The 26,164-nt window shown below is 40.5% G+C and overlaps 1 protein-coding gene across 4 annotated transcripts in view; it reads right to left on the bottom strand.

Moving 5' to 3' along the window:
* The window catches only part of CPA6 (carboxypeptidase A6), a 263,617-nt gene that overhangs the window by 154,993 nt on the left and 82,460 nt on the right, over positions 1 to 26,164 (bottom strand). For 3 of the 4 annotated variants that reach the window (XM_079901245.1, XM_079901246.1, XM_079901248.1), the window contains exon 2: positions 3,057 to 3,132. In XM_079901245.1, the coding sequence (XP_079757371.1) occupies positions 3,057 to 3,132 (76 nt within the window). The remainder of the gene's footprint in view (positions 1 to 3,056; positions 3,133 to 26,164) is intronic. The other variant, XM_079901247.1, reaches the window with a different exon arrangement.

The following is a 26,164-nucleotide window of genomic DNA, read 5'->3' as shown; positions in this document are numbered from 1 at the left end:
TGATAGAAATTTAGTTAAGCTCAGTGCCTCAAACGTCAGCCTAATGAAACAATTTCTTTAGTGAAAGAAATGAAATATGCAGAAAAGAGTTATTATAGCAGGCCCGAATCTGCTAGACTTAGAACGGCCTGCCTGCAAGACGGGCATGGGGACCTAGATTGTGGGAGGGTCCCTACCATCCTAACCGAGAAGAGCAATTCACGGTGCCTAAAGTGTCTGTGCAAACAGTATAGCTCGTGCTGAACACCTGCTCTCCTGCAGGAGCCTGGAATTCTGGTGTGTGTGAGGCAAGGGGGCTACGTAATTAGGCTCAATAAAATCCCCAGGCGCTACCTCTATGGCGAGCTTCACCTGTGTCATCACAACTTGTTACCGAGGGAATTAAGAACATTCTGTGAGACTCTCCTGGAAGACTATTCTTGGAAACCTGTGCCTGGGTTCTCCTGGACTTCATGCCATGTGCCTTTTCTTTTTGCTCATTTTGCTTTGTATCCTTTTGCATAATAAACCATAGGTCTGATTAGGACTATAGGCTGAGCTGTGAGCCTCCTCCTGCAATCACTGAACCTGGGGGTGGTCTTGGTGACCCCTGACTCAAGGAATAAAGTAAGAGCATGATAATGATCACATTCTGAGACCAGGCTCCAATGCCCTGCAAACTTGGCCTTGATCCTCTCCATTGTGAAGACGAGCAGAGTACACAGACTAGAGGCAAGAGGTAGCCTCACCTGGGTTCTAGAGGGTTTGGCACTGCTTAGATGTGTGTTCCAATTCTGCACTGTGACCTGGGGCAAGTTCCTTAGCCTCTGTCTGTCTCTCCCAGTTTCTCTATCTGTAAGATAGCAGTAATGATAGTACCCAATTCATAGGGCCGTTAAAATGAGGCCATTCATAGAAAGCACTTAGCACTGTGACTGGCATGAATTGACTGCAAGGGGCTGGATGTAATTGTGACGTGGACTCACCAGAACACCGTCAACACTGGAATATCAACTCCCCATCCCCCCTTACTCTGCTCCCCTCTTTCCTCACCAGTCCCTCCCCTCTTCTCTCAGTTATCTTCTAAGCTCCTTTGCATACAAACTGTTTCCTCCCCTAGCCCTTTCTTTAAGGACCAAATGGAAACAATAGGCAGAAGCATTTTTAAGTACAAAAAGGGCACAATGTAAATGTACTGTCATTAGGGTCCAGCATCCTGTCTATGCTCAACATCTCTCGGTTCCATCTACAATGACTGATGAGTTTATAAGTTATCCCCACGGTTCTCACTGATGTAATCTTATTGCTTTTTTCTTTTTTTTTTTTTTTTTGCGGTACGCGGGCCTCTCACTGCTGTGGCCTCTCCCGTTGCGGAGCACAGGCTCCGGACGCGCAGGCTCAGCGGCCATGGCTCACGGGCCCAGCCACTCCGCGGCATGTGGGATCTTCCCGGACCAGGGCACGAACCCGTGTCCCCTGCATCGGCAGGCGGACTCTCAACCACTGCGCCACCAGGGAAGCCCAATCTTATTGCTTTTGATAATGGTAAGTGATCACTGCATACAGAACTATGCAATTTCATTTTTATAACTTTGTAAGGCTCACCATGTAAATATATTCACACATTGGGAGAAAAGTCCTTTGACAAATCACGTTTTCCAATATTTGGTTCAGAATATTTGTTCCTTGGAATACTGCACTCTAAGATGTAAAGGGACTATTGTTTTTTTCCAGTGATATTCCTACAACACAATGGAGCCAGAAACTTCTGCTTGAAACTTGCTTTGTTTTTGTGTAACTTTTGAGTCCCTAGTGGGTTATTCAGAGAGTGTTCAGGTATCGCTGCTGAAAAGGCTATAATGGGGTTGATGATCATATGTGACCAGCGGAAGGTCAATGTCAGTACCCAGAGCAGGGATTCCTTTGAGGGGGAGAGGAGGTTTAGGCAATGCCTGGTGAGCGCAGTCTCTCCGCTATTGGATAAAATCACCACAGTTTGGAATAAGCTCCTGCATCCTCACTCTGACCCCTTCTCATGGGACCCCCAAGCTTAAACAGGACACTGCATGTGTAGGGGCTGCAGATGAGGAAGAAGAAAGGAAATCAATAAAAGTTCAAAACCTCATTTGCAAATAAATTCAATATCTGAAGGGAAGATGTCAAAGAGAAACATCAAAGCAAAAACAAAAGACCAAAAGTCTGATAATTATAAATATGTCCAGGAGCCACTGATTCTGTCATCCCTCCTCTGTCATCCCCCTAACACCGTCTCCAGGTAGAACTGTATGGCAGTCCTAGGACACTTGCTTGTCTATCCCACACTGAAGATTAATGAGGCCTCCCTTGCAAGTCTCCTTTGCTGTCCATTAAAATGAAGCTAAACCACCACAAACTTCATGGGATGCTTCTGTTCTTGGTAGGCATGGAAGAGAGCCCATCACAACATTTCTCATCATACGCTTTTAGCTTTTAGCTGAAGTTAACAGTCAATTATATTGTAGTAATGGGGAGATGAGAAACCCTCTAACTCTAAAAACCATAGCATTCATCAAAGATTGAATAATCAAAGCCCTTTAACCTTTGCCAACAAAAGTCTCTTATCGGACTCACTGAAACATAGCAAAATTAATTAACTTGAATTTCTAGCTTTCTTTTCCTCAAGTCTGCTTGAAGTTTTAATTAGAAGGAAAGTGTCTAGATGATCAGCAGGGAGATTTCAAGGAGGAGAAGTGAAGCTTTGGAAAATTACAAACTAAATCCATTTGTTAAAAAAATTTTACTGAGCTCCTAGGATATTCAAGACACTCACTGAGAACAGAGCAATGATCAAAAATAGACAAGCTCTCTCATGAAGCTTACATTCTACTAAGGGAGATGGAAAATAAATGAACTAGTAAATAGACAATTGGTCAGATATATAATATTTTGAGTAACCTTAACTATCCTTTAAAGGCACTTTCAAGCTATCTCTTATCATTTTCTTCCCTTGACTATGAAGTCCAATTATTCAACTCTAGTCAGCAAAACCCTGTAAACACATTATGAGCATAATGATAAGTGAGTGGACACTCGCTTACCTTCAGTTGCTGGTATATTTTCTTCAGTGCATATGCTTCCTCTTCTGTATTGGGAATAAGTCTTATCACCTTATCACTATAAGAAAAGGAAAACAACGGTGATATTTACCTTTCAAAAATAAAGATATAACCATCTCTATCTTCTTACCTTTTAAAAAACTGCCTCTGCATTTAAGAAAAACAGCAAAACTTTGGACTGGCCAGCAGGAATTTTACCCTGTCCTTGTTATTCTCTGATTGTATTGGTCTTTTATTCTCTGTCTGAACACTATTCATTTTTTCATCAGCTTTTGAAGATTACAAACTGACACTCAAGCAGAGAAAGCCCAAAAACACAGGAACAGTGGCAACAGGACAAGAATGCTCATGGTGTCTCAAAGCAGATACCAAGAACGAAAACTCCTGATGACAGGGGAAAAAAACCAAACAAACTACTTTTTATTTTTTCAATTAATTAATTAATTTATTTTTGGCTGTGTTGGGTCTTCATGGCCGCACACGGGCTTTCTCTAGTTGCGGCAAGCAGGGTCTGCTCTTCATGGTGGTGTGCGGGCTTCTCTTGTTGTGAAGCATGGGCTGTAGAAGCATGGGCTTCAGTAGTTGTGGCACGCGGGCTCAGTAGTTGTGGCTCACAGGCTCTAGAGCACAGGCTCAGTAGTTGTGGTGCACGGGCTTAGTTGCTCCGCGGCACGTGGGATCTTCCCAGACCAGGGCTCGAACCCGTGTCTCCTGCATTGGCAGGCGGATTCTTAACCACTGTGCCACCACGGAAGCCCCAAAACTACTTTTTAAATTTAACTTAATGCTGAAAAATAATGTGACTTTTGATGAGAGAACCTGTGAAATCCATACACAGCAGAACATTTCTGGTTTGGATTCTTCCCACGTTGAGGACAGTAAAGATAAGCCCATCTCTATGGGGCATTTTATTTCTCAAGTATAGAGCTTCCCAACTGGTATATGGAGGGCCCCCAATTATTTGTGGGTGTGCCATGAGATGCTGATGGCTGTAAAATTTTTTATTTTTTTATTCTTATTTTTCTTAATTTATTTTTTATTGAAGTATAGTTGATTTACAATGTGTTGGTTTCTGGTGTACAGCGAAGTGATTCATTTATACATATAAATGTGTTCTTTTTCATGTTCTATTATGGTTTATGCAATATTCTTAAAGTGATAAAAATTTAAAATCAATTTTTACAGCCATTAAAATTTTACCACAGTTGAATATTTGAACACTCTTTATAGATTCTGAATTGCCTAAGAAGACTGGAGGTGTCATGCTTTCCATCAGAGAGTTCTCTGTGGTGGTGACTGCTCCCCCAGGTGTGCCAGACAGGCATTATCATTTTCTAATTATGTCATGAGGCTCTGGTATATAATAATCACAACTATATATGTATAACTGAAGCACTGTGCTGTACACCTGAAGCTAACACATTGTAAATCACCTATACGTCCATAAAAAAGAAATTCATTTATCATAGTAAAAAAATAATCACAACTGTTCCACGTGCTTTGCATGGAGTATATACTTATTAAATATTTATTAGCAGACTGTATAAAGGAGATCATTGAGAATAATTGGCTTCCAGAGGAAACGTAAGGAAAAACTAAGTACAAGGGGAATGCATATTTTTCATCATCCTCTATGGCATTTAACAATGACTGCAGATAAAGAAGAATGTTATTAATACCACGTATATATATAAAGCACAAAAAAAAACCTCTAGCAGTTCAGTCACAACTTCTCTCTCCAGCCTCAAAGTTGTATCAGAATAAGAATAGAATTTGCATGCTTTTCCAATGGTTTTACCACTTAGATGAATAGCAGTCTCGAAGGCTAGGTGAGATTAATATGGAGGACATCAGAGCCCAAGGGAGACTTCCAGATGTGTTGGACAGTCATTCGTAAGGGTTGTGTGTCCATTTCCAATCACTTTAGCTGTACTCTTTCAAATGATCCCGTTACACCTTCCTTAGGCCTATGAATTAAAAGACCCCTGGCTTGCTGATGATAATTTAGTATGTTTTAGGTACTCCTATTCAATATGGCTTTGTAGCTTTGATTTCCTCAAAAATCACACAAAGCCACCTCTCACTATCCACGTCACAAAGCCCACTTTTCTGGAAAGAATTAAAAAGTAGAAGGAAAGGAAAAAAATTGAATCCCTGTAAAACAACTCCAAAAAATGACTTTCGGAATTTAAACGTAATTACACCTTTTCTTTTTTTCATTTCTGTTTACACATGTCTCTGGCCTTTGTTTTTCCTGGATTCATCATATCCTGGCCTCTCCCACCTGAACCAACATAATTCTTGGCAAAGAGAAACAACTCCTATGGGTGATACGGTTGTTTCTGAGGGATGGATCACTTGACAGCTTGCTGAAAAACACCTCCATCTGGGGCCCTGTCAGCTCCTCAAGAGCGCAAAGAAAGCAATCTGTGGTTGTTTCACAGCCATGGGCAGATTCTTTTTTTGTTGTTTTTTTTTTAAGATGATAGATAATTCAACCTGGCAATTGGGTCCTCCTCTGTGAGTGTAAGGTAAAAGGGGACCACCCCTGGGATTATTTAACCCTGAAAGTGATTGTTCAAACCCAGCTTTGTCATTTTTATCACAAAAAGTTCTCTTCATCTCAGCTTGTAGAAATTTTCAGGTGTGACTTGAGAAATGTTACCATTTGGTTACTTATCAAAGAGCAGAGAATAAGGAAAGCTATTTAGGAAAGCCCATGAAATGCCATACTTTTTTGTAAGCCTATAAATTATATTGGTAGACTAGCCAGTAACCAAAACCCAAGAGCTCTTTATTCAGCATGGAAAACCAAATGCCTTCCAAACGCCCCATGTGATTTACCAAACAGAAAGCTTACTCTCCCTAGATCTGATAGCTAGTCTTTTTCGAAGTGCCGAATAATAATTCAGGACCACAAACAGGAAGTTTTCAGGTAGTGAAGTAGCTACTGGAACTTAGAAAAACTAGCTGTGCACAACTATCATAGAAGGTGAACTGAGGCTTCCTTTATAATTTATCAGTTTTTTCAACCACTACGTGACAACATCATTTTAAGACCACTTGGTTACCCTTTGGGATTAAGACGAGGGTAAATCAGATATTTCTGACTCGGCCTATATAAAGTTGTCAGAGAAAGACTGCAGATGTTTTTAAGTACAGTTTAAGGATGTAGTACAGAGGCGGCAGGGTATCCTAGATAACTAATGTCCCAGTAATTATTAATATGTATCCACTCATGATATACTGGTATTTTGTCCCCTTGTCTTACAGGACAAATGAGGTTATGTTGCTATCATGCTAGCATCAAGTCTGGTTGTAAATTTGACGACTAAACCTTCTGTGCCGTAGCAACCACATTAAAAAAATTTAATCAATTGAAAAACTATTCTTAAATGTCTAATGAGAATGTATACTCCTAGAGAAGAGAATTCAGCAAGAGAATACCATCTCAAACTTGTTACCATCTGTCTGGGTCTCAGAGTCCTTGTTACAGGAGTGAGGGGTGAACTCCCACCTGCCTTTTCATTTTATTTTTAAATTTAATTATATATATATTTTTTAACTTTTCTAAGTATAATGGACTTATTAGTTTCAGGTGTACAACACAGCGATTCAATATTTTTATAGATTACACACCAAAGTTCTTATAAAATATTGACTATTTTCCCTGTGCTGTACATTACATCCCTGTGGCTTATTTTCTAACTAGCAGTTCGTTCCTCTTAACCCCCTTCACCTATTTCTCCCCTCCCCCTACTTCTCTCCCCTCTGGTAACCACTAGTTTGTTCTCTGAATCTACGAGTCTTTTTCTGTTTTGTTATATATATATATTTTAGATTCCACATATAAGTGAAAACACACAGTATTTGTCTTCCTCTGACTTAGTCACTAAGCATAACACCTAAGACTGTGTGGTTGGAGTTTGACGCCAGTTGTAGTCATCGCTATGCCTTGACCACACCTACGGAAGAACATCTGTGTTTGGACAACCTGAGAGTCCTCCTCCTCAGCCTCCTTTTGAAAGACATAAATGTGAAGCTCCGGATTTTTCCTCTAGCTCCTGGCATGACCTTTCACAATTCTATTATCAAACTCTACATTTCTTTGTAAGTTACAGAGCTAGTTTATGAATCCACGTTTATAAAAATTAAAATATTACACGGGATGTGAAATAATAAAGTTCCTCTCCCAGTTCTCTTCCAGCCCAAACCTCCCATCTGCCCCTAGTAGCCATTATTAACAGTTTCCTGGGATTCGCGCCAGACTCTTTGCATTTACACATGCACGCGTGTGTGCGCGTGCACACACACACAGTGATTTGTTTTATAACACTATAATACTAACTTGCTTTTACTTTTCACTTAATTCATTTTAAATGCTATATTTCACTTAATTTGGTTTTAAAATGCTCCTTTTAAATAAACAACTGGATTCCATATGATCATATTTTATTTCAGAGTTTTATACCTATATTCGTAAGGGAAGCTTTTAAAAATCCAACTTTAAAGCATCATGTTCTTTTTGAATCACTTTTGTCTGATTTTGGTATCAACATTATGCTTACTTCATGGGACTAATTAGAGATTTTTTTACCATTGTAATATGCTCTGACAATTTGAATGACACAGAAGTTATGCTTCTGATTGTTTTGTAGAATATATTCATAAAATCTTTGAAGGTGAGGCCTCCTCTTCCTTTTTTTTGTTTTTGTTTTTTTCTGGTGGTTGGGGGTTAGATATCTTTTAAATTCTTTTGTGGATAATGGTGTGTTCGGTTCTCTTCTGGGCTTTTGGTAATTCACATTTCCCAGAAAACCATCCACTTATTTTTATAAAATATATTAAACTATTAAAAAGTCTTACAATTTAAGACATATATCTTTCTTTATCTGTAGCTTTGTCCCCTTTTTATGTCCTAATGGTATCTGTGGGTTTTTAAAAAATTCCTCAATCAGATTTTGCAAAATTTATTTTATTGGTCTTTTAAAGAATCATTTTGTTTTTATTGCTCAATCATGTTTATTATATATAAATATATATGTATTTTGATGTATATATAGTTATATGTTATATATTAATGTATAACATGTATTTTGATGATACATAGTTATGTATAAGCTCATAACTACTACATCTTCTGAATGGAATGAAACTTTTATTCAAACAAAATAGCCTTAGAAAAATCATTCTTTGGCTCATTTAAATAGGCTTTGCCTTGAATTCCATTTTCCCTAATTCCAATTTCCCTGATTGCCACTCATGCTTTCTTTCTGTTTAGCTGGCAAAATTTTGCCCATCTCTTTCTTATGCTTTTCCCCCAGATGTGTCTCTTGCAAACGTCATAATGCTAGATTAAATTTTTAAAATCCATAAAGAACTTTGACTTTTAGCTGGAGAATTGTACTTGTTCACATTAATTATCATACCTAACATGTGTGGTTTTAATCTTACAATTTTTTGTTTTGTTATAAGTTCTTGTTGCCATTTTCTTCCTTTTCTGCCTTTCTTAGAGTTAACCAATTTTCTTTGCCAATTTTTTCGTATCTATTGGTTTGTGAGCTACGCATCTTATTTCTATTTCTTCAGTGTTTATATAAATTAAAAAAAACCTTAACAGAAATAGAGGCACAGATGTAGAGAACAAACGTATGGACACCAAGGGGAGAAAGCAGCAGGGGGGTGGGGGGGGTGGGATGAACTGGGAGATTGGGATTGACATATATACACTAATATGTATAAAATAGATAACTAATAAGAACCTGCTGTATAAAATAAAATAAAATTCGAAAAAAACCCACCTTAACAAATACCTCTTCTTTCATGTCTAGAATTAATGTCTTGGTATTTTCCTCCCTTGAAAAAGATTTAAAAATATTTTTTCTCCACCCCTCTCTCTCCCACATTTTTCCTCCTCCTTCATTCCATGTTTGTGAAAATCATCTGGCATTGTTGTTGCACGTCTAAGTGTGGATCTCTCCTCAAAACTCATATCTTGAAGTCCTAACCCCCAGTATGTCAGAATATGAGTGTATTTTGAGATAGGGTCTTTGAAGAGGTAATTAAGTTAAAATGAGGTCATTAGGGTGGGGCCTCATCCAATACAATTGGTGTCCTTTTCAGAGACGAAATTTGGGCACAGACACTCACAGGCAGAGGAGCATGTAAAGACACAGGAGAAGAAGGCCTCAGAAGAGACCACACCCACAGACCCCCTGATCTCAGACTTCCTGCTCTCAGACTTCCTCAGAGCTTGTAAAGACACAGGAGAAGAAGGCCTCAGAAGAGACCACACCCACAGACCCCCTGATCTCAGACTTCCTGCTCTAGGACTGTGAGGAAATGAGTTGCTGTGGCTGAAGTGACCCAGTCTGTGAACTTTGTCACCAAAGCCCCAGCAGACTAATATTAATACATACTCTGAAGATGGCAGCTTAACCATTATGTCCTCATGGAGCTATTCTTTGATATCCAGAAAATTTCAGTCACCTTGTTCTTTCCTGTATTCTCCCATTACCTTATACATTTCCTATTACATTCACCATAATTATTTAATGTCTACATCTCTCCACTAAGCTTTAAACTCCATATAAGCAGGAATTCAATACATTGTAATCTATTTGTGGAAATCCTGCGTTGTGTGAGTATCTCTACAGAGTGGTTTGGAGCTGGTCTTGAGGGGTCCAGGGCCAGTTTTTTTGTCTTACTCGAAATTCCTCTATCATGCAGAGGGTGAAGGAGCTCACACCCACGCATGGTAAAGGCCCAGGGTATCTGCTTTCCAGAGGTGCCTCCTATCCCCCACATCCCTAGGAAAGTAAAATCTCCCTCAGCTTCTTCCAGCTGAGTGGGAAGTTTTTCTCCACAGTTCGAGAAAAGTGCTTTGAGAAAAGCAAGCTTTACACAGACTTGCTTCTAGCTCCCCACTCCTGCCCACTGTGGGCACTGGAACCCCAGCATCAGCTTGAGGGCCGCTTTGCAAAGTCCTGACTCCCAGACCTCAAGGCATCAGCTTTTTCTTTTCACTGTAGCTTCCCCCCTCCCCAAATGTTTGGCACCCGGAAGTTTCCTCTTCTTTCTTCCTCCAAAGCTCAGTTATCCACTAAAACCAATGACATGGTGGCAGCATCCCACACTCTGCAGGCAAGTTGCCAGCACAGTCTGTGTGGTCTCAGGCAAGGTTTTTCACGTCTCTGTGCCTCAGTCCCTCTCTCTCCAGATTGGGGAGACTCGTACCTAATTCATGGACTATTAAATGAGTGAGGGTTTAATGAGTATTCAAGTCAAGTGCTTAGAGTAATACCTGACACAGGGTCAGAGATATTGTAGATGTTTGATGTTATCATTACATTTTGTCATTTTCAGCATTTCTTCGCTTTATCCGATATTTACATTTTGAGGGTTCCTGATGGCATCCACTCAAATCCTTCATGTTCTCTCCTGTTCTAATCTGTTGAGTGGAAGAATGAATAAGATTCTCAAGAGGAAACTACTTGTAGCAGACCTGCTGAGCAGCCTCAGAATGTGTGAGCTGTGTGTAGTCTGTCCTCTGCTTGGTTTCGTGTAACTGCTTCCCTTGGGACCACACCTAATCTGAGACCCAACTTAAAGACAGTCCGTGGACAGCAAGGTGGAATGACAAGTAAGTCCTGCCCATTTGGGCTCACTCTATGGCCGGTGACTGACAGTCGATGCAGTCAGATCCCATCTTGGGGAGTGTGCGCTTGAGACATAAAGAAAAGGACCAGTTAGTTTGCAGGATCTGGAGCAGGGGCACCAGATCCAGGGAACAGCCAAGTGGCCACACTGGCAAAGTCCTCAAGCAGGGAGCACAGGCACTTGACACACAGCCCTTCGTGAATGATCGTTTGGTCCCAGGGACATGGGTTGGAAACAGTCCCCCCTTTCCCTCGTGCTTCCTTATGATAAACTTCTATCATCTGATGTATCTGGAATGTGTCTTTTTTGAACCCAGCAAATGCACCAGTATTAAGAACACATAAACTTCAAATACTTCAGTTTTTCATTCCTGTCTCCAAGTCACTGTCCTGTCTCCAAGTCACTGGATTTATCTTCTCTGAACCAGTTCCTTGTTCATTTAGGGAAGAAAAAGAATAAGGTTGGATTCCAATCAGGGCTCCACCACTTGACCAAATTGTGTAAACATTTAGAGCCAATGCTGCCTAATCCTTAATTGGGGAAACACTACAATTTTGTTGCATAAGGTTTTTGGGAGAATTATTTCATTTGGCCACACTTATTAAGGTTTCATTATGTGCCAGACACAGTGGTGGATGCTAGGAATATAGCAGTTCCTGTCGTGATGGGCTTACGCTCACAGTTTCTGTGAGATACTGTCTGGGAAACGCCTAACTTAACATAGCCTCTCAGCGCATTAGCTACTGTTATTACCGCTACAGGAAAATATTTTTCTCATCCTTTAGAACCTAACAAGCTGAAAGCAGATGCTTTGCTAAGTGTGTTTCACTGTAAATATCAGAAACAAACCACGATTTAGTTGCGGATCTATTTAACTTTCTTTGGTCGTTGTTGGTGCTTTTATTTCTTGACATTTTCACAGGTATTTGATTCTAATTGTTGATCAGTTTCTTAATTTGGGACTATTTCCTTTCTTCTCAGGCAGCTCTTTGGCATCTCAGAAATGCACATATTAGGTCATCTCATTTTCTACAACAGCGATTTATATAAAATAAAAAAGGAAAATAATTTCAGAGATAGTCTTGTAGAGATGTCCTCTCTATTGGTACAGGCTACACATGTTCAATTTTTCAATAAAGACACAATTTACCTGGATGTAGAAAAGGATTTCTAATGTTGCCCTTTACAAGGTACCAGAGTAGATGACTATAGTGGATGCTTTTGACTGCCGCTCTTAAATCCATTTTCCTTTCCTTAAACCCTAACAGGACTGGTTTGCTCAGATACACACCTTCACCCCGTTTCAGGAATGAGTCTTGATCAGCCAGTCAGAGGATGGATATCCCCTGGACACTTTTGATAGTCTGGAGATGGACAGGTGCTATAAATGGACCCAATCAGGTTTAAGGGAAGGACTGATATTCCAAGGTTGAGGGAAAAAGAAGATTCACTCTCTTATTGAACATAAGCAATGTGTAACCCTGCTTGGCACTGGCAGCCTGTAATTAAGAAGGGAGTGAACTTTGGGGTGAAGCAGATTCTGTGGACTGTTGGGAGAAGAGACAGAAAGAAGCTGGGTCTTCAGTGATCTTGTAGAATCAACCAACCTTCAAGCTTGTCCTATCTCTGGACTTCCTGTTATACAGTGTACAATTTTTCTTTATTGTGTGGGCCAGTTTGAGTCAGTTGTCTCCTACTTGTAACCAAAAGCATGTTGCACAATAACAATAATTTTACTTATTTGGGCTACTTTTAGGAATGAGATAAGGAAAACCAATAGAATAATTAAATTTACTGTTATTTAATACTAAGCAAAGTCTTCGCAGCTGGGAAAACACATATTGACATTCCTTCTTTTTTTCCTAAATACCATTCTCTAAAACATCCCTTTAATTTTGGTGGCAGCTTAAAAAACCGTGGGTGCTTTCAGAGGAGAAGATTCATGGAACTCAATAGCCAAGAGTCATCTCGTATTTGCAAGAAAAATAGGACGGTTTAAAATATTTGCTGATTTTTCTGAAAACTATCTTGTGGAAGAATAATAGGATATTCACTTATTAAACAAAAAAAATCTCATGCCCGAGCACAAAGAAAACCATTAAGTAATCCCATCTAGAAAAATTACTGTTCGCACGTAGATTCTATATTATAAAGGTCTCAGAGCTGTACTTCCTTTGTTGAAAGATTGTGTTTTGATGTACATGAAAAATTTCATTAAAAAGCAATAAATAAGAGACAACTTGGCAGGGAATACTCTAGAGAGCTAAATGGAGTCTCCCTTCTTTGGTCATGGTTTATAGTTGCAATATAAAATACTCAGAACATGAAGAAGCTTCCTATGGCAGTTTGCCTAGGACATGAAGATTTAGACTTCACTCTTGGATTAACATTAAGCAGAAGCAGAAGTGATGACTTTCTTCTTCTTCTTCTTTTTTTTTTTTCTTTTGTTGTTGCTACAGTTATTTTAACAGGAGAGAAAAGAAAAATATAGTCTGCAAAAGCCTTACTGTTGTACTTCACTTTGTAACAGAAATTTTCTCAAGAAGTTCAATGCCTACCATGGTGTCTCATCGGTAATGAATGATCAAGAAATATCTGCTGAACTGAAATGAAATTGGCTTTTTGTAAACTGCTATGTTTTAAATTTCTGAAATTGGCTTCCATTGTAAGGCTTGAAAATTTCCTATTCTCTCATTAGCACAGGTCAGAGAGGAAAAAGAAATAAAATGTAACCCTGCCAGTAAGTTAATTTCTTACAGTAAGATATTATCTTCACTATGTTTCAAGGACTTTCTATATATCATTGTCAAATCAGTGTTTGACAAGTCCTTCTTGTGATATTTAAGAATAGGACTTAATCTGAGCAAACTGTTACCGTAATGGAGAACAAATCGTTCATTCAACACATATCTGTGTAGCAATTATTCCATGCAAGTCCCTGGTGGGGAAGAAAAAGGAAGTGAGTATAGAGCATATATAATCTAGTATAAAGATGTATAATCTAGATGGGTATATAAGACATAAGTAATGCCTTATATTATTATCGTGATATAAGGTAGCATGTGATCAATGTTTATAAATTACACAGAAAATGAGATCAAGCAGGATGCTGTGGGGCCTTCCCAGGGACAGAACCCCATGTCCTCCACCTCTTGTTTGTAGAAAAGCTTTAGTCTCCTAGGCCTTCCCCTAGTTCTGAAGAGCAAATTTAATCAGTGAAGTAAAAAATACAGAAACGAAAGGGAACAGTCAAGCAAGATGAAATAACAGTAGTTTAGCTATAAAACGAAGTCAAGGACATTTAGTTCCTCATCAAGAGCTATAGATAATATCCTGAGCCATATTGTTGAGTTGTTTTGCTGACACCAAAACCCCTACCAGGTAGAAGAAGTTAACTGCATGCTGACTACAAGCATGTGGACCCCAGACTGGTTGGAACCAGAAGGTTAATGATGTCGACCCCCGAAATACCACCCCATTACCTCACCACCAACCAATCAGATGAATGTCCATGAGCTGATCAGGCACCCTTCAACCCTCACCCCTAATGTTGCCTTTAATAACCCTTCCCTGAAAACCGGTCAGGGAGTTGTGTTTAGCTGGAACTATCAGAGAAGACGGTATGGAAGGACTTGAATACTTGAAATGAAGATTTGTGTCCCCGTTGACTGAGAGTCACTGGTATACAATAGCTTAGTGGTTTTGAAATTTGAGTGTGCATGAGATTCACGTGGGAATCTGCCAGAATAACTTGTTGGGCTAAATATCTTGAAATCTCCTTTCAGTAAAAAACTTTAGCAGTAATGAAATTTGTATGTGTGTGCAGTGTATCTTTTAATATGCATTGGTAGGCTGGCAATAAAGTAGGGGAAATCCTAACAGGTCGAAAATGCTGAGATAACACTGAAGCAGTGGCCACCCTGATTGAGGACATCTGGGTAATCGCTGATGTCCTAGAATCTGAACAAGGGGAACATTCGAATCAGAGACACCAACAGAAGGTCTTAACCACCTCAGTGAAAGGATGGCCAGAAAGAATGCCTTGTGAAAAGAAAGAGTAGGAATACTTATCTTTCTTGGACTTGGCTCTGGATAGAGGAGAAAAATATAGTCATCACTGAATTTAAAACCACAAGCTATCCAACTAGTAGGGTTAGGAATAAAATTCAAACTGCCTATGTTGTCCAAAATCTCCAAGCCTCATTCTCTCAGCTGCAGAGCCTTGCCTAGTGATGGCTCACAACTGAGTCCATTTAAGGCATTACCTTCAGTTTAGAGGAAGTGCTTCACCCAAGGTTAAGGCTCCTCCTACTTCTCAGAATAAAGGCAAACCTTAGCCCATCCTTTATCTTACTATAGTGCATTGCTCTGAGGATGAAAAATTCTCAGGGGTATCAAATAAATGAACAATTAAACAAGGCACCGTAAGCCCATGGTGGGACTTCATGCCTCTCCCTGTCATATCACATATCATGAGGGTAAGTAGGGTATTAGAAATAGGATGGGAAAGTTTATAGTCAGATACATCACAAAGTAAGGAGAAGGAGTGATGACAATTTACATCTAACAATCTCACTTCTTCCATCACCTGTTAACAGCCAAATGCATTGCTCCTGAAGGGGAGTCCCTGAACAGTGAACAGAGAACACTGGTAAAACATACTGAAGCTGAAAGCACGTATTGCATCCAGGCAACAGATTATGGCCAAGCTTTGTATCTTATCTACTCATATATCTTAGAATTCAATTTAAGAAGGAAGAGGGTTGTGAGGGGCTGTGTATTAACACAAACGTATGAATTGAAAGGGGAAGGCAGCCTTTCCTGATAGAAACCAAGTCTGAATTGGCTGACTGGCTTGACAACGAAGTTTTCCTTTGCCAGTTAGAGGATACAGCACATAGTTTCCTAAATGAGCTATATCTGCAGAATCAAGGTTTAGAGAAAATTCTATCTTAAAGCAGTTGATAACACCATTTTGTCAAATATTATTGTGTCGGCATAGATGTAATGAAGTTCACAATTTTCCCAAATCTTTGTGATGATATCACGTTAAACAAAAAAGGGTGAGGGATGCATTATTTTCTGGAATTCTTTTAGGGGGGCATGAGTAGAGAAGTGGGGAGCTGACTTTCTTAGCTCTCTGGGCTGATTTCGGTTCTCTCTTTAAGATGGTAACCCCTCAAACTGAACACACTTCCCTGGAGCTGTTGTGAAGTTGTCAGGAGAAAATCAGGGAAGGGAGGAAACACATTCTTGTTGCAGGTGAGAGAGGAACTCAGAGTTCTTATTTTAAATATTAATACTTGATGTATCTGATGAAGCAAAATATTTGATCACTGAACAGATACCTATCACTGCCATTTTTCCAGGTGCTGGAGAAACAGTAATGAACAAGGCAGGAAATTTTCTGTTATCATCTAGCTTATGTTGCAGTGAGGGAGGCAGATAATGAGTAAATAAATTAACAAACAGCGTTTCAGATAGTGACAGAGCTGTGGATAAAGTAAGAGGTAATTTGATAGCAACTGGGGAGGGGGCGGTGCTATTTCAGATCGGGTGTCAAGGAAGCGTCCTCCGAATCAAGTTTTAAATACCTGGATTAAAATGAGCCAGCAGAGGAGGATTCCATGGAAGAGTGCTAAGAGCCCTGAGTTGAGGCATGCTTGGTCCTCCTTGAGGACAGCAAGTCTGCAGCCGAGAACAAAGGGGTGCGTGGAAGGCGGCCACGTTGCGGGGGGACGACCAGGGAGGATCTCGTGATGGAGCCCTGGATGTGCATACGGAGTTCTGTTTTTATACCCGGTGCGATGGAAGCTCTTAGAGGGTTTTAATCAGGACAATAATATCTGATTTATGTTTTTAAATGCTCACCCTGGCTGCTGTGTGGAGAATGGACTCTGGGGGAAAGGGAAGAGAGAGGGGAGAGCAAGGAGACCAGTAGGATGATTGCTGCAGTATAGGACAGAGGTGGCTTCTCTAATGAAGTCGGACAAAGAGGCTAGATCCAGGATATACTAGAAGTAGAGTCCACAGAATTCACTGCTGAATTTATACAACCAAAGGAGAGTTAGAGAATCACAGATGACTACCACGTTTTGGCCATTCACTGGGACTGAGAAGACTGAAGGCAGGTTTGGCAGAAAATATCAAGCTCCTATTTCTTTCTGAACATGTTATATTTGTGATCCTATTAGACACGGATACGGTGATGAGGAATCAGTTTGATGATACGAATTTAGGGCTTAGCCGGAAGCTGGGGCCAGAGGCAGAAATTTAGGAGACATTAACATACGGTTAGTATTTAAAACCATGATACTCATTTCTCCTAAGTAATGCATAAAATGTTTAGAGAATAGTAAAATATCATAAATAGGATTTGGATTTCCCGGAAGTTGTTGGCCAGACTTTCTCTTTTCCTAGTTATTCCTTCATTCTGTTTGTAAAATTAGGATTTGAGTGTTCAGTAGAAATCATATGAGGCACCACGAGAGTCGGGGAGAGAACAGCGCTACTTAGGTCATGAGGCATTCCTCATACGAACAAAGCTGGTTTGGTATCACGGTGTCTCTCTCCACTTAGCTCCAAATTTGAGTCAGGGTCAAATGGAACCTAAATCACATCTAGAACCAAGGGAGCTTGGGTTTCTGTAGCCTCTGTTGGCCAGAAAGACACACGAGCAGGGGTTGGAGTAGATGCTGAGGGAGCCAATCCAGCGTCTGCCCCGCTGGTCAGAAAAATGTGGACACTGGCTTTTAATGAGGCTTTAATTCTACAAGAGACTTGAGGAATTTTTATTGGAAATTTGTCATGCAGAAATATTTTGCCTTCTTGTACGTTACTGGGATGAAGCAGTTATAGAAAGCTGTGGAAAATCTCCCTTGGAAGCTATGAGCCAGTTTTCTAAATTAGACTTTAATCTGTTAATCAAAAATAAGAATTGACTGAAATGACTAAGAACAGAAGTCGGGGATATGGTCAGTGAAACGTGGACAACAAACCAGGATCTGTTTACATTCTTGCCTAATGTGTTCCCCAGTTTGGAGATTTGGAGGGTTTTTTTTTAGGAATTTAATTTGGTTTGGGGAGGGGATTTTTTTTTTATTAAATTGGGAAACATACTCATTGTGGTATGGTCTTTGTATCTCTGGAGGTGACTGTGTTTACTGCTTTGTGGATGTACAATTAACACAGAATGCAGAATTGGGAGGGCAAGCTCCCAGGTTCACTGCAGCATTATTCACAATAGCCAAGACGTGGAAACAACCCAAGTGTCCATTGATGGATGAATGGATAAAGAAAATGTGGTACGCATATATATGGAATCGAAAATAAAATATGGTCCTGAAGAAGCTAGGGGCAGGACAGGAATAAAGATGCAGACAATGGACTTAAGGACACAGGGAGGGGAAAGGGTAAGCTGGGACAAAGTGAGAGAGTGGCATTGACATATATACACCACCAAATGTAAAATAGCTAGCTGGTGGGAAGCAGCCGCATAGCACAGGGAGATCAGCTTGGTGCTTTGTGAGCACCTAGAGGGGTGGGATAAGGAGGGTGGGAGGGAGAAGCAAGAGGGAGAGGATATGGGGATATATGTGTACGTGTAGCTGATTCACTTTGTTATACGGCAGAAACGAACACACCATTGTAAAGCAATTATACTCCAATAAAAATGTTAAAATTAAAAAAAAAAAGAAAAGAAAATGTGGTACGAAGATTCAATGGAGTATTATTCAGCCATAAGAAAGAAGGAAATCTTGCCATTTGCCAAAACATGGATGGACCTGGAGAGCACCGTGCTAAGTGAAATGAGCCAAGCAGAGAAAGACAAACACTGTATGATCTCACTTGTAAATGGCAACTAAAAAAGCCAAATTCATAGAAACAGCAAATAGAATGGTGGTTGCCAGGGGCTGACGCATGGGGGAAATGGGAGATATTGGACAAAGGGTACAAACTTTCAGTTTGAGATGAATGAATTCTGGGGATCTAATGTACAGAATGGTGACTATAGTTAATATTGTATACTTGGAAGTTACTATGAGTAGAGCTTTAATGTCCTCACCATAACAACAACATGGTAATTTGTGAGGTAAGGGATGCGTTAAGTAGCTTTATTGTAGTAAATATTTCATAATCATCACACTGTATACCTTAAACTTACACACAATAGTACATGTCAGTTATATCTCAATAAAGCTGGAAAAACATCCAAAGTGCAAGCATTGACTTTTTTTCATGCAGAGACTAAGGTAGCTGCATAAAACTAACAGCTATACATTCCTATATATTCTCTGCTTCAATTTTTTTGGGGGGTGTTGACAAAGATGTCTAGAACTTATTTAAAATCACATTGGCGCTAACTGAATGCAATGTGAATATGGAAGTGTCTGTTTTGTGAAGAATAATTAGGCTTATAATTGTCCAAATGGAATGGTCTGTAGAGTTCTTTTTTTAAAATTTTATTTTTTATACAGCAGGTTCTTATTAGTTATCTATTTTATACATATTAGTGTATATGTCAATCAAAATCTCCCAATTCGTCCCACTGTAGAGAACTTTTTCAATTGTCATGTTTAATGTATTTACTTTCATCCAAACAATAAATTGCAATGATACCCAATGGTTTTTGAGTTCTTATTATCAATTTTTTTTCTAAGTGCTTTATGTTTTCTCATTTCATCCTCTGACGATTTTTAGTGTTTGCCTAATTTTAAGGTAGTATATTTGATTATCTCTACTTTTTAAGGATTTGAAGAAATGATAAACAAAGGCCATGATTATCTGTATACACAAGAGCATTGAGAGTTAGGGTTGAATTTTGTCAAGGGTTATTCAGTGTCTTAGAAGCATGACTTTGTCAATAGTTTGTCCAAGCTTGTTTCTTATGTCTATAAGCAATGTATGGCATGAGAACTGTAGAGCTGTCATCACCTGTGACTCATTCTCTTGAATCTGAAAATTTCTAGGAAACAAGAACAACTTTGAAGTAAGCTCAGTCTGACAACGAGCTCCTTGCTTGGCATTGGTGGTAGATTCTGTGCAGACTTATGGGAAAGTGGCAGAACTACCAATACAACCAGCCTGTGGAGAAGGGACAGCAGCAGTGGGAGGGAAATGAGGACACTTGTACAGAGCGAGGCAGCCAGGCTTTGTCATTTCCCCCATGGGACCCAAGCGCCTGCAAAGGCTCCCAACACCCTGGACGTGCCTTTCTCCTTTTCCTTCCTTATTTCCACTATTAAATGTTATGTGGTGACTCTATGTATGATGTTGGGTGATTTATGTCTTTGAAGTCCTTTCCTGGAGGAAAGATTGAACTTACAGATCCCCCTTGAACAACCTGGGGGCTAATCCACATATAATTTATAGTCGGCCCTCCAGTATCTGAGGTTCCTCTGGACCCATGATTCAACCAATCAAGGAGCGTGTGGTACCTGCAGTGTTTACTATTGAAAAACACCTATGTATAAGTGGACCGTGGCAGTTCAAACCCACCTTGTTCAAGGGTCAACCAACTGTACTTTTCTTTTTCAGCGGTGGGACTCTCTGGCTCTATAAGTGTAACCAATTCTGGAACACTTCAGTCAGGGGTTAAGAAATATGATTGCATAATTAACACATCAGTTAAGATGCTTTTGGTTCCAAATAACAGAACACCCACCTCAAAATGAACTAAACCATATGGGAAATTATTTGCTTATAAATGAATAGTCTAGCAATAGGTAGCAGAGTTTGGTCAGGGCGCCAGCTCGATTTCTCTGCAATTCTCTTAACTCTGTGTTCGTTTATTCACTCAAGTCCACTTTCTTTAATGTCACAGAATGGCTGCAGCAGTCCCAGGCCTCACATCCATACACCACACTGTCAAAAAGAATGGGTTATTTTTCTTTTCTAAATATCGAAAGGAAAGAATCCTAAACTCAAAGATTTAGATCAAGTTAAGATGCCAAGCTCACCCTTGAACCAATCATGGCACCAGAAGAATGCCTTCTTCATGTTATCTAGGCTCACTCCTGCAGATGGTGATGGGGAGATTTTGATGATGGTGGGGGAGGCACCATAAAAATACATGACTGCTTCCCAGTGAGGAAACACACAATGTTCGCGTGTATAAACCAAGACACAATCCCACGTGCACTTGCCTTCCGAGCTCTTGCAATTGTCATTCCTGAATTGCACCAAGGATTAGTGGGATGCCTGGGGGAGGGGGCTAATTTGGTAGGTTTTAATGTACATGTACATGAGGGGCAACCTGCAGGGGTGGGAATGGAGAATAATCTTGCAGGCTCTTATAAGCCAAAGCCTTCTGGAAGAATATTCTGAGAAGGCAGACTTTTGGCATTTAACAGTAGCTCAGGAGTAAGTTTAATGAAGAATAATCAGTGAGGGGATGTTAATATCAGTGGTCTAAAATTAACCACACAGAAACTGAAGAGCCAAAGAACTGTTGTCAGCTATGTTCAAAGGCAAAAACTAAAATGTATTCCTTTTGTCTCCCCCAAAGGAATTGACATGAAACTTAAAGGCTGTGTGATTCTATAAAGGACTTTATACTGCAGTACCACCTTGTTCAGGGTGCAGTTTTTAGGGTCTTCTTACTGGGTACTTAACTTTCCCCACTTGGTGGATAAAATCTATACGATGTAGACTTTTTGCTATATGAATGGTCAGATCCTGGAAAGAAACACAGATCTAAAATGTTATGAGATTCTGGAAGTCTGGAATAGTGGGGGATTTCTGGAATGCGAACGGCTTTATTTGCATCGTGCAGCACAGAATATGAAAGAAGGCTAGGGCTCCTGATGACAAACAGCAGAGACCTCAACCCCCATACCGGCTTCCCTCCTGTCCCACACCTCACCCCTCTTCCTCTTATAATATGATACAGGCTGGAGGAGGATTGAGGGCAGATGATGAAGAGGGTTTTGTACAGGATGGGTGCCAATCTATGCAGTCTCTGTGACAACGTCCTTCTCTGAGGGAGGCTGGAAACAGAGCTCCGTGGGCATCCCCATATTATTCTGACACATCTACACTGGCTGCTTCCTTTTCTACATTACCCCAGGCCTAGAGGGCTTACAGTGATAGGTGGCCAGATCCATCTTCTTGTTTCTGCACTTTAAATTCTAGTCCTGGCTTTCCTATCACTAACTGTGAAACGCGAGGCAAATGATTTCACCTTTGTGATCTTTGTAGAAGATGTGGATAACACTGCCCTTCGTTACAGCACCGCTAATAGGATCAAATTAGGTAACATGGAGGCATTCTCTGAAAATTATAAAGTAAGACAATGGTAGAGAATTATTATTTAATCTCTCAAACACCAAAATGGTCTGGAGTGTTTCAATCGTGCAGTCTTTCAATGTGCCTGAGGTTTCTTTGTTGTAATGGTAATTCTTATTGCAGTGATACAATTCGATCATTCTAAAAAGCAAAGCACTAAGATGCTTCTACTTTATAAAATTAGATACAGGAAAAAAGGCATATGCAAGTGTTTTGGCTGTTACCATCCAAGTAGAATATCGGTCAAATCTGATAACAGGGATCCGACTCTACCATTAGCCAGTTTCTGCGATTTCACTGGCTCTAATGAGCTGGATAGAGAGAACGCCTACTGTGAAACACATACAGGAATCAGGAGAAACGGATTTTGATGGGAAGACGTGAGGATATATGTCCCTCTTGAGATTAATTCTAAAACCTCATTATGGTTGGCCATGAAAAACATTTCAAGTCCTTACTCTAAACTGCTTAAACATTTTATTCTGCTGCAATTCTTTTGTGTTGCATTAATCAGGATCTGCAAGGAAAACAAAGTGACCTCTCCAACTCCCGCCTGAGGGAGATCACATAGGCTGGTTCTGATGCCCATTCACAAGTTCCTGGGAAAGAAGGGCATGAGCTCAGCTGGAAATGACAGAGGGGTCCTATGTGACTCTTCAATGGCATCATTAAAAAAGCTGTGTTTAATCTCTTCAATCCCTGACTTTAAAATGACTGCCATTGTGTGAGTTGGAAGACACGGTACTGACGAGGGCATGGTGGCAAAGACAGAAGGAAGCACCTGAATTTTTTTTTAAAGAAAATGTTTTTTTGTACAGAATTTGTCCCTTAGTTCATCCTTAGCTCTGTTTTCCCTGAGGTTATTTCTTGTCCATCTCCCTTCCTGGACATAAAACACTTGGTCTTGGTTATTACCACGGGCATATGGGTTTGGTGTGTGCTGGGATCCAGCTTCTTTGAGTCTCTGTGGGAACAGAGAAGCATACAAGGCAGGCAGTAGGAGGAATTATTATTACTACTATTTATTTTTGCCTCCTTTGCCTGACTACACATGGGGTTGGGTGAGAAAAGTCTGCAGGAGAAGGGCTGGTTGGGATGCCCTTTCTTAACCCAGATCAACCAGAGGCAGAGTTGATTCCCACCCCCAACCCTGCCTCCAGAAACCATTTAACTTTCCCATGAAACCTATAACTCTAAATAAACACTGTTGGTTTGAAGTAGTTTCTGTCTGAGACATTTCTATTTCCAGTGTCCCGTTCTCCTCCCTCCAAATATCCCCACAAATGCCAGGGAACAGGAAACGTGGATCAATATAGCAATTACTGATTAGCCCCAAATCTTAGTTATTTACAATTTAATGCTTATGGAGCACATATGACAAAGAATTCAGAGGACTATGTGATCACCATGTGATGCCCAGTTGCAAACCTGACCTTACACCACTTAAGAGCACTTGAGTTCAGGTCATCAAAATGGGTTTCAATCTTTGGCTCAGCTGCTTCACCTCCCTGATGCCTGGTCATCTACAAAGTGGAGAAACCTCACCTAAGTAACAGAGCCTCGGGAGGGTTGAGTAAGAACAAAAATGAAGGCTCTTTGTAAAAGTCAAAGGTCATGTAAAAATGAGCTTCTGTCTGGGCCTGCAGCCCTTGGGATTTTAAGGATGGGCTTTATGAGTTTGGGAGTGTTCCTTAATGTTCCAGAACAGAGGGCCAGAGACAAATGGACAGGTCCCTGTACCTAGATCTCTGGACCTATGCAAAGTATTTCCAAGCAATTTGGCCTTGAAGATTGAGTTGGGGGAACTGAGGCAATGCAGTGCCATTTCCTTTCTTGTCAACTAATAATAGAAAACCAGATAATAAAGAACACTACCCCATCTTCTACACCCAGCCCGCATCTCCCCACCTCTTATCACTAGATTTATTTTGCTTAAATATATGGCATCTCCAGATTCAGACCAGGAGGAGCTGGAGTGAGGACGCAAAGGACTGTGAATGCAAATCTGGATGCGGGTAGGAAGATACAAAGAGGGGAAGGATCTGGGGATACAGAGAAGCCAAAAATGCAGGTCTCTTCTTCCACTTCCCTCCAGAAAGAATAAGTAAATAAAAGAAAAATTTTAAAGGTAACTGTGAAAGGTATTTTAATGATGAAACTCTCATTAAAAAAGAATCCTTTGTGCTACTGGTTGTATTGGCATCAACCATTGCAAATCTCTGGAAAATAATTCCATGTTGCTGGAGAATAAATGACACCAGAGAATTCTTAAATAGGACAAAAAAGTAAAAACACCAACCAACCAACCAAGCTCTTCATAAAATAGCTAGCAATTTAACAAAATCCTTCTGTGCTTTCTCTAAAAGGTAAGAAATCTCAGAAGCACTGGTTTTACAAGTCAACAGCAAAGATAATTGGTTCCACCCCTGTCCTCCCTCCTCAGGGGAGGCCCCACCCACACCCGATGCACTGTGCTCGCTGGTGTCCCCCCAACTAGTCCTGTCCCTGGTTTCTGGCAGGTCTTCAGCAAACATTTGGTGAATCAAAGTTTTTTTAAATCTTGGAGGTTCTAAAGTTTTCATCTTTTGTCTTTAGGTGGAATAAGGGTAAACACTCAGGCTAGCTATAGCTCTTCCATACACCCTGTCCCCTTCTCCCCCCCTCTCTCTTTCCATCCACCTTCCTGTCTTTCTGTCCTCACTCTGGGCAAGCTCTAATGGCTCAGCTGTTTCTGCAGGGGCCTCCAAGGGGTCCTTCCTGCCCACGTGCTCTCTCTGCTGCCACCAGTGGGGTTCTGTGATGTAAATCTGCTCATGTACTCATTAAATCAGTATTTACTGAGTTCCTGTGTCATGCTGGCAACTATTCTAGGTTCTGAAGATCCCCTTTAACAACTTACCATCACGTGTGGGATTGCACGGTACCAGCCTCCTCCCCTGGCCTCCTTACACATCTCACCAGCTGGCTTTTCAACCACACCGGAGTCCTCATTTCCTGAGAGCAGTGCTGACTCACCCCTTCTCGTCTTTACTGTTCCCTCTGCAATGAAAACCCTTCCCTCCCTTGTTGATCTGAAGAATTCCTATTCATCCTGTAACACCCACGTGAGGGGCTTTTCTGTAAAGGCTTCTCTGACCTCTTTTTCTATCCAACCCAGAGTGCGGTCACCATTGTACCTTGCATACCCTGAGCACTACAGCACTGCCAGCATGTGCTTGTGTGTTACATTTGTGTACTGCACATATGCAATTACATATACAGCATTGGACCGTAATGCTTTCTCTCCATGGCCGTCTCCTGGCTGCAGTGCCAGCTTCCTGAGGTCAGGCATTAGTTCTAGTACATCCTGGCGTGCCAGCACCTAGTGAGGTATGCAATACACACCTGTTAAAAGAAGAGCAGCAGATCAGCTTTCCCTGTGGATCCTCCTATACCTGCCTCTAAATGTCGTTTCTCCAGGCCTCATTCCCTTTTCACTCCAAGACTCTCACCTAATCCCATTACTTTGATGCATCTGTACTCGATAACTCCCCCAAATTTATCTCTACATCAGACCTCTCTTCTGAGTTCCTGCTCACATATCTGACTGTATATCTGACTTATTATCTCTTCCTGGGCATTTCCTAGACACCTCAAACATACTATCCAACAGCAAGGTTAATCTTCCCCGCAAATCCACTTCTCCATTTTTTTTTTTTTTTTTTTTTTATTAACATCTTTATTGGGGTATAATTACTTTACAATGGTGTGTTAGTTTCTGCTTTATAATACTTCTCCATTTTGTTAACTGGCACTAAAAATCCATTCCCCCGCTCCAAGCCAGGAACCATGATCTCGTCTTTGAAAGTTCCTTCTCCTTCAACTCAACATTCAATCCATTACCAAATCCAGTACATTCTACTTCTCATACAGATCTTGATTCTTTCTTGCTTTCTTCACCTCCACTGGCCCTCCCTCCTCGTCTCTCTCATTTGGTTCACTTTTCCAGCCTCCTGACTGCTGTCTCTACCACCAACTTGCTCCCCTTCAATCTGCTCTCCATAAGGCAGGCAAACAAATTAAAAAAAAATGCAAATAGCATTTTGTCCCTCCTTGATTAAAACTCTTCAGTACCTTTCCACTCACAACAAGATAAAATTCTTCTC

Source organism: Stenella coeruleoalba, assembly GCF_951394435.1.
Source record: "Stenella coeruleoalba genome assembly, chromosome: 17".
Lineage (NCBI taxonomy): Eukaryota > Metazoa > Chordata > Mammalia > Artiodactyla > Delphinidae > Stenella > Stenella coeruleoalba.
Note: the sequence above shows the minus strand (reverse complement) of the source record. Positions and strands in the feature narration are given on the sequence as shown.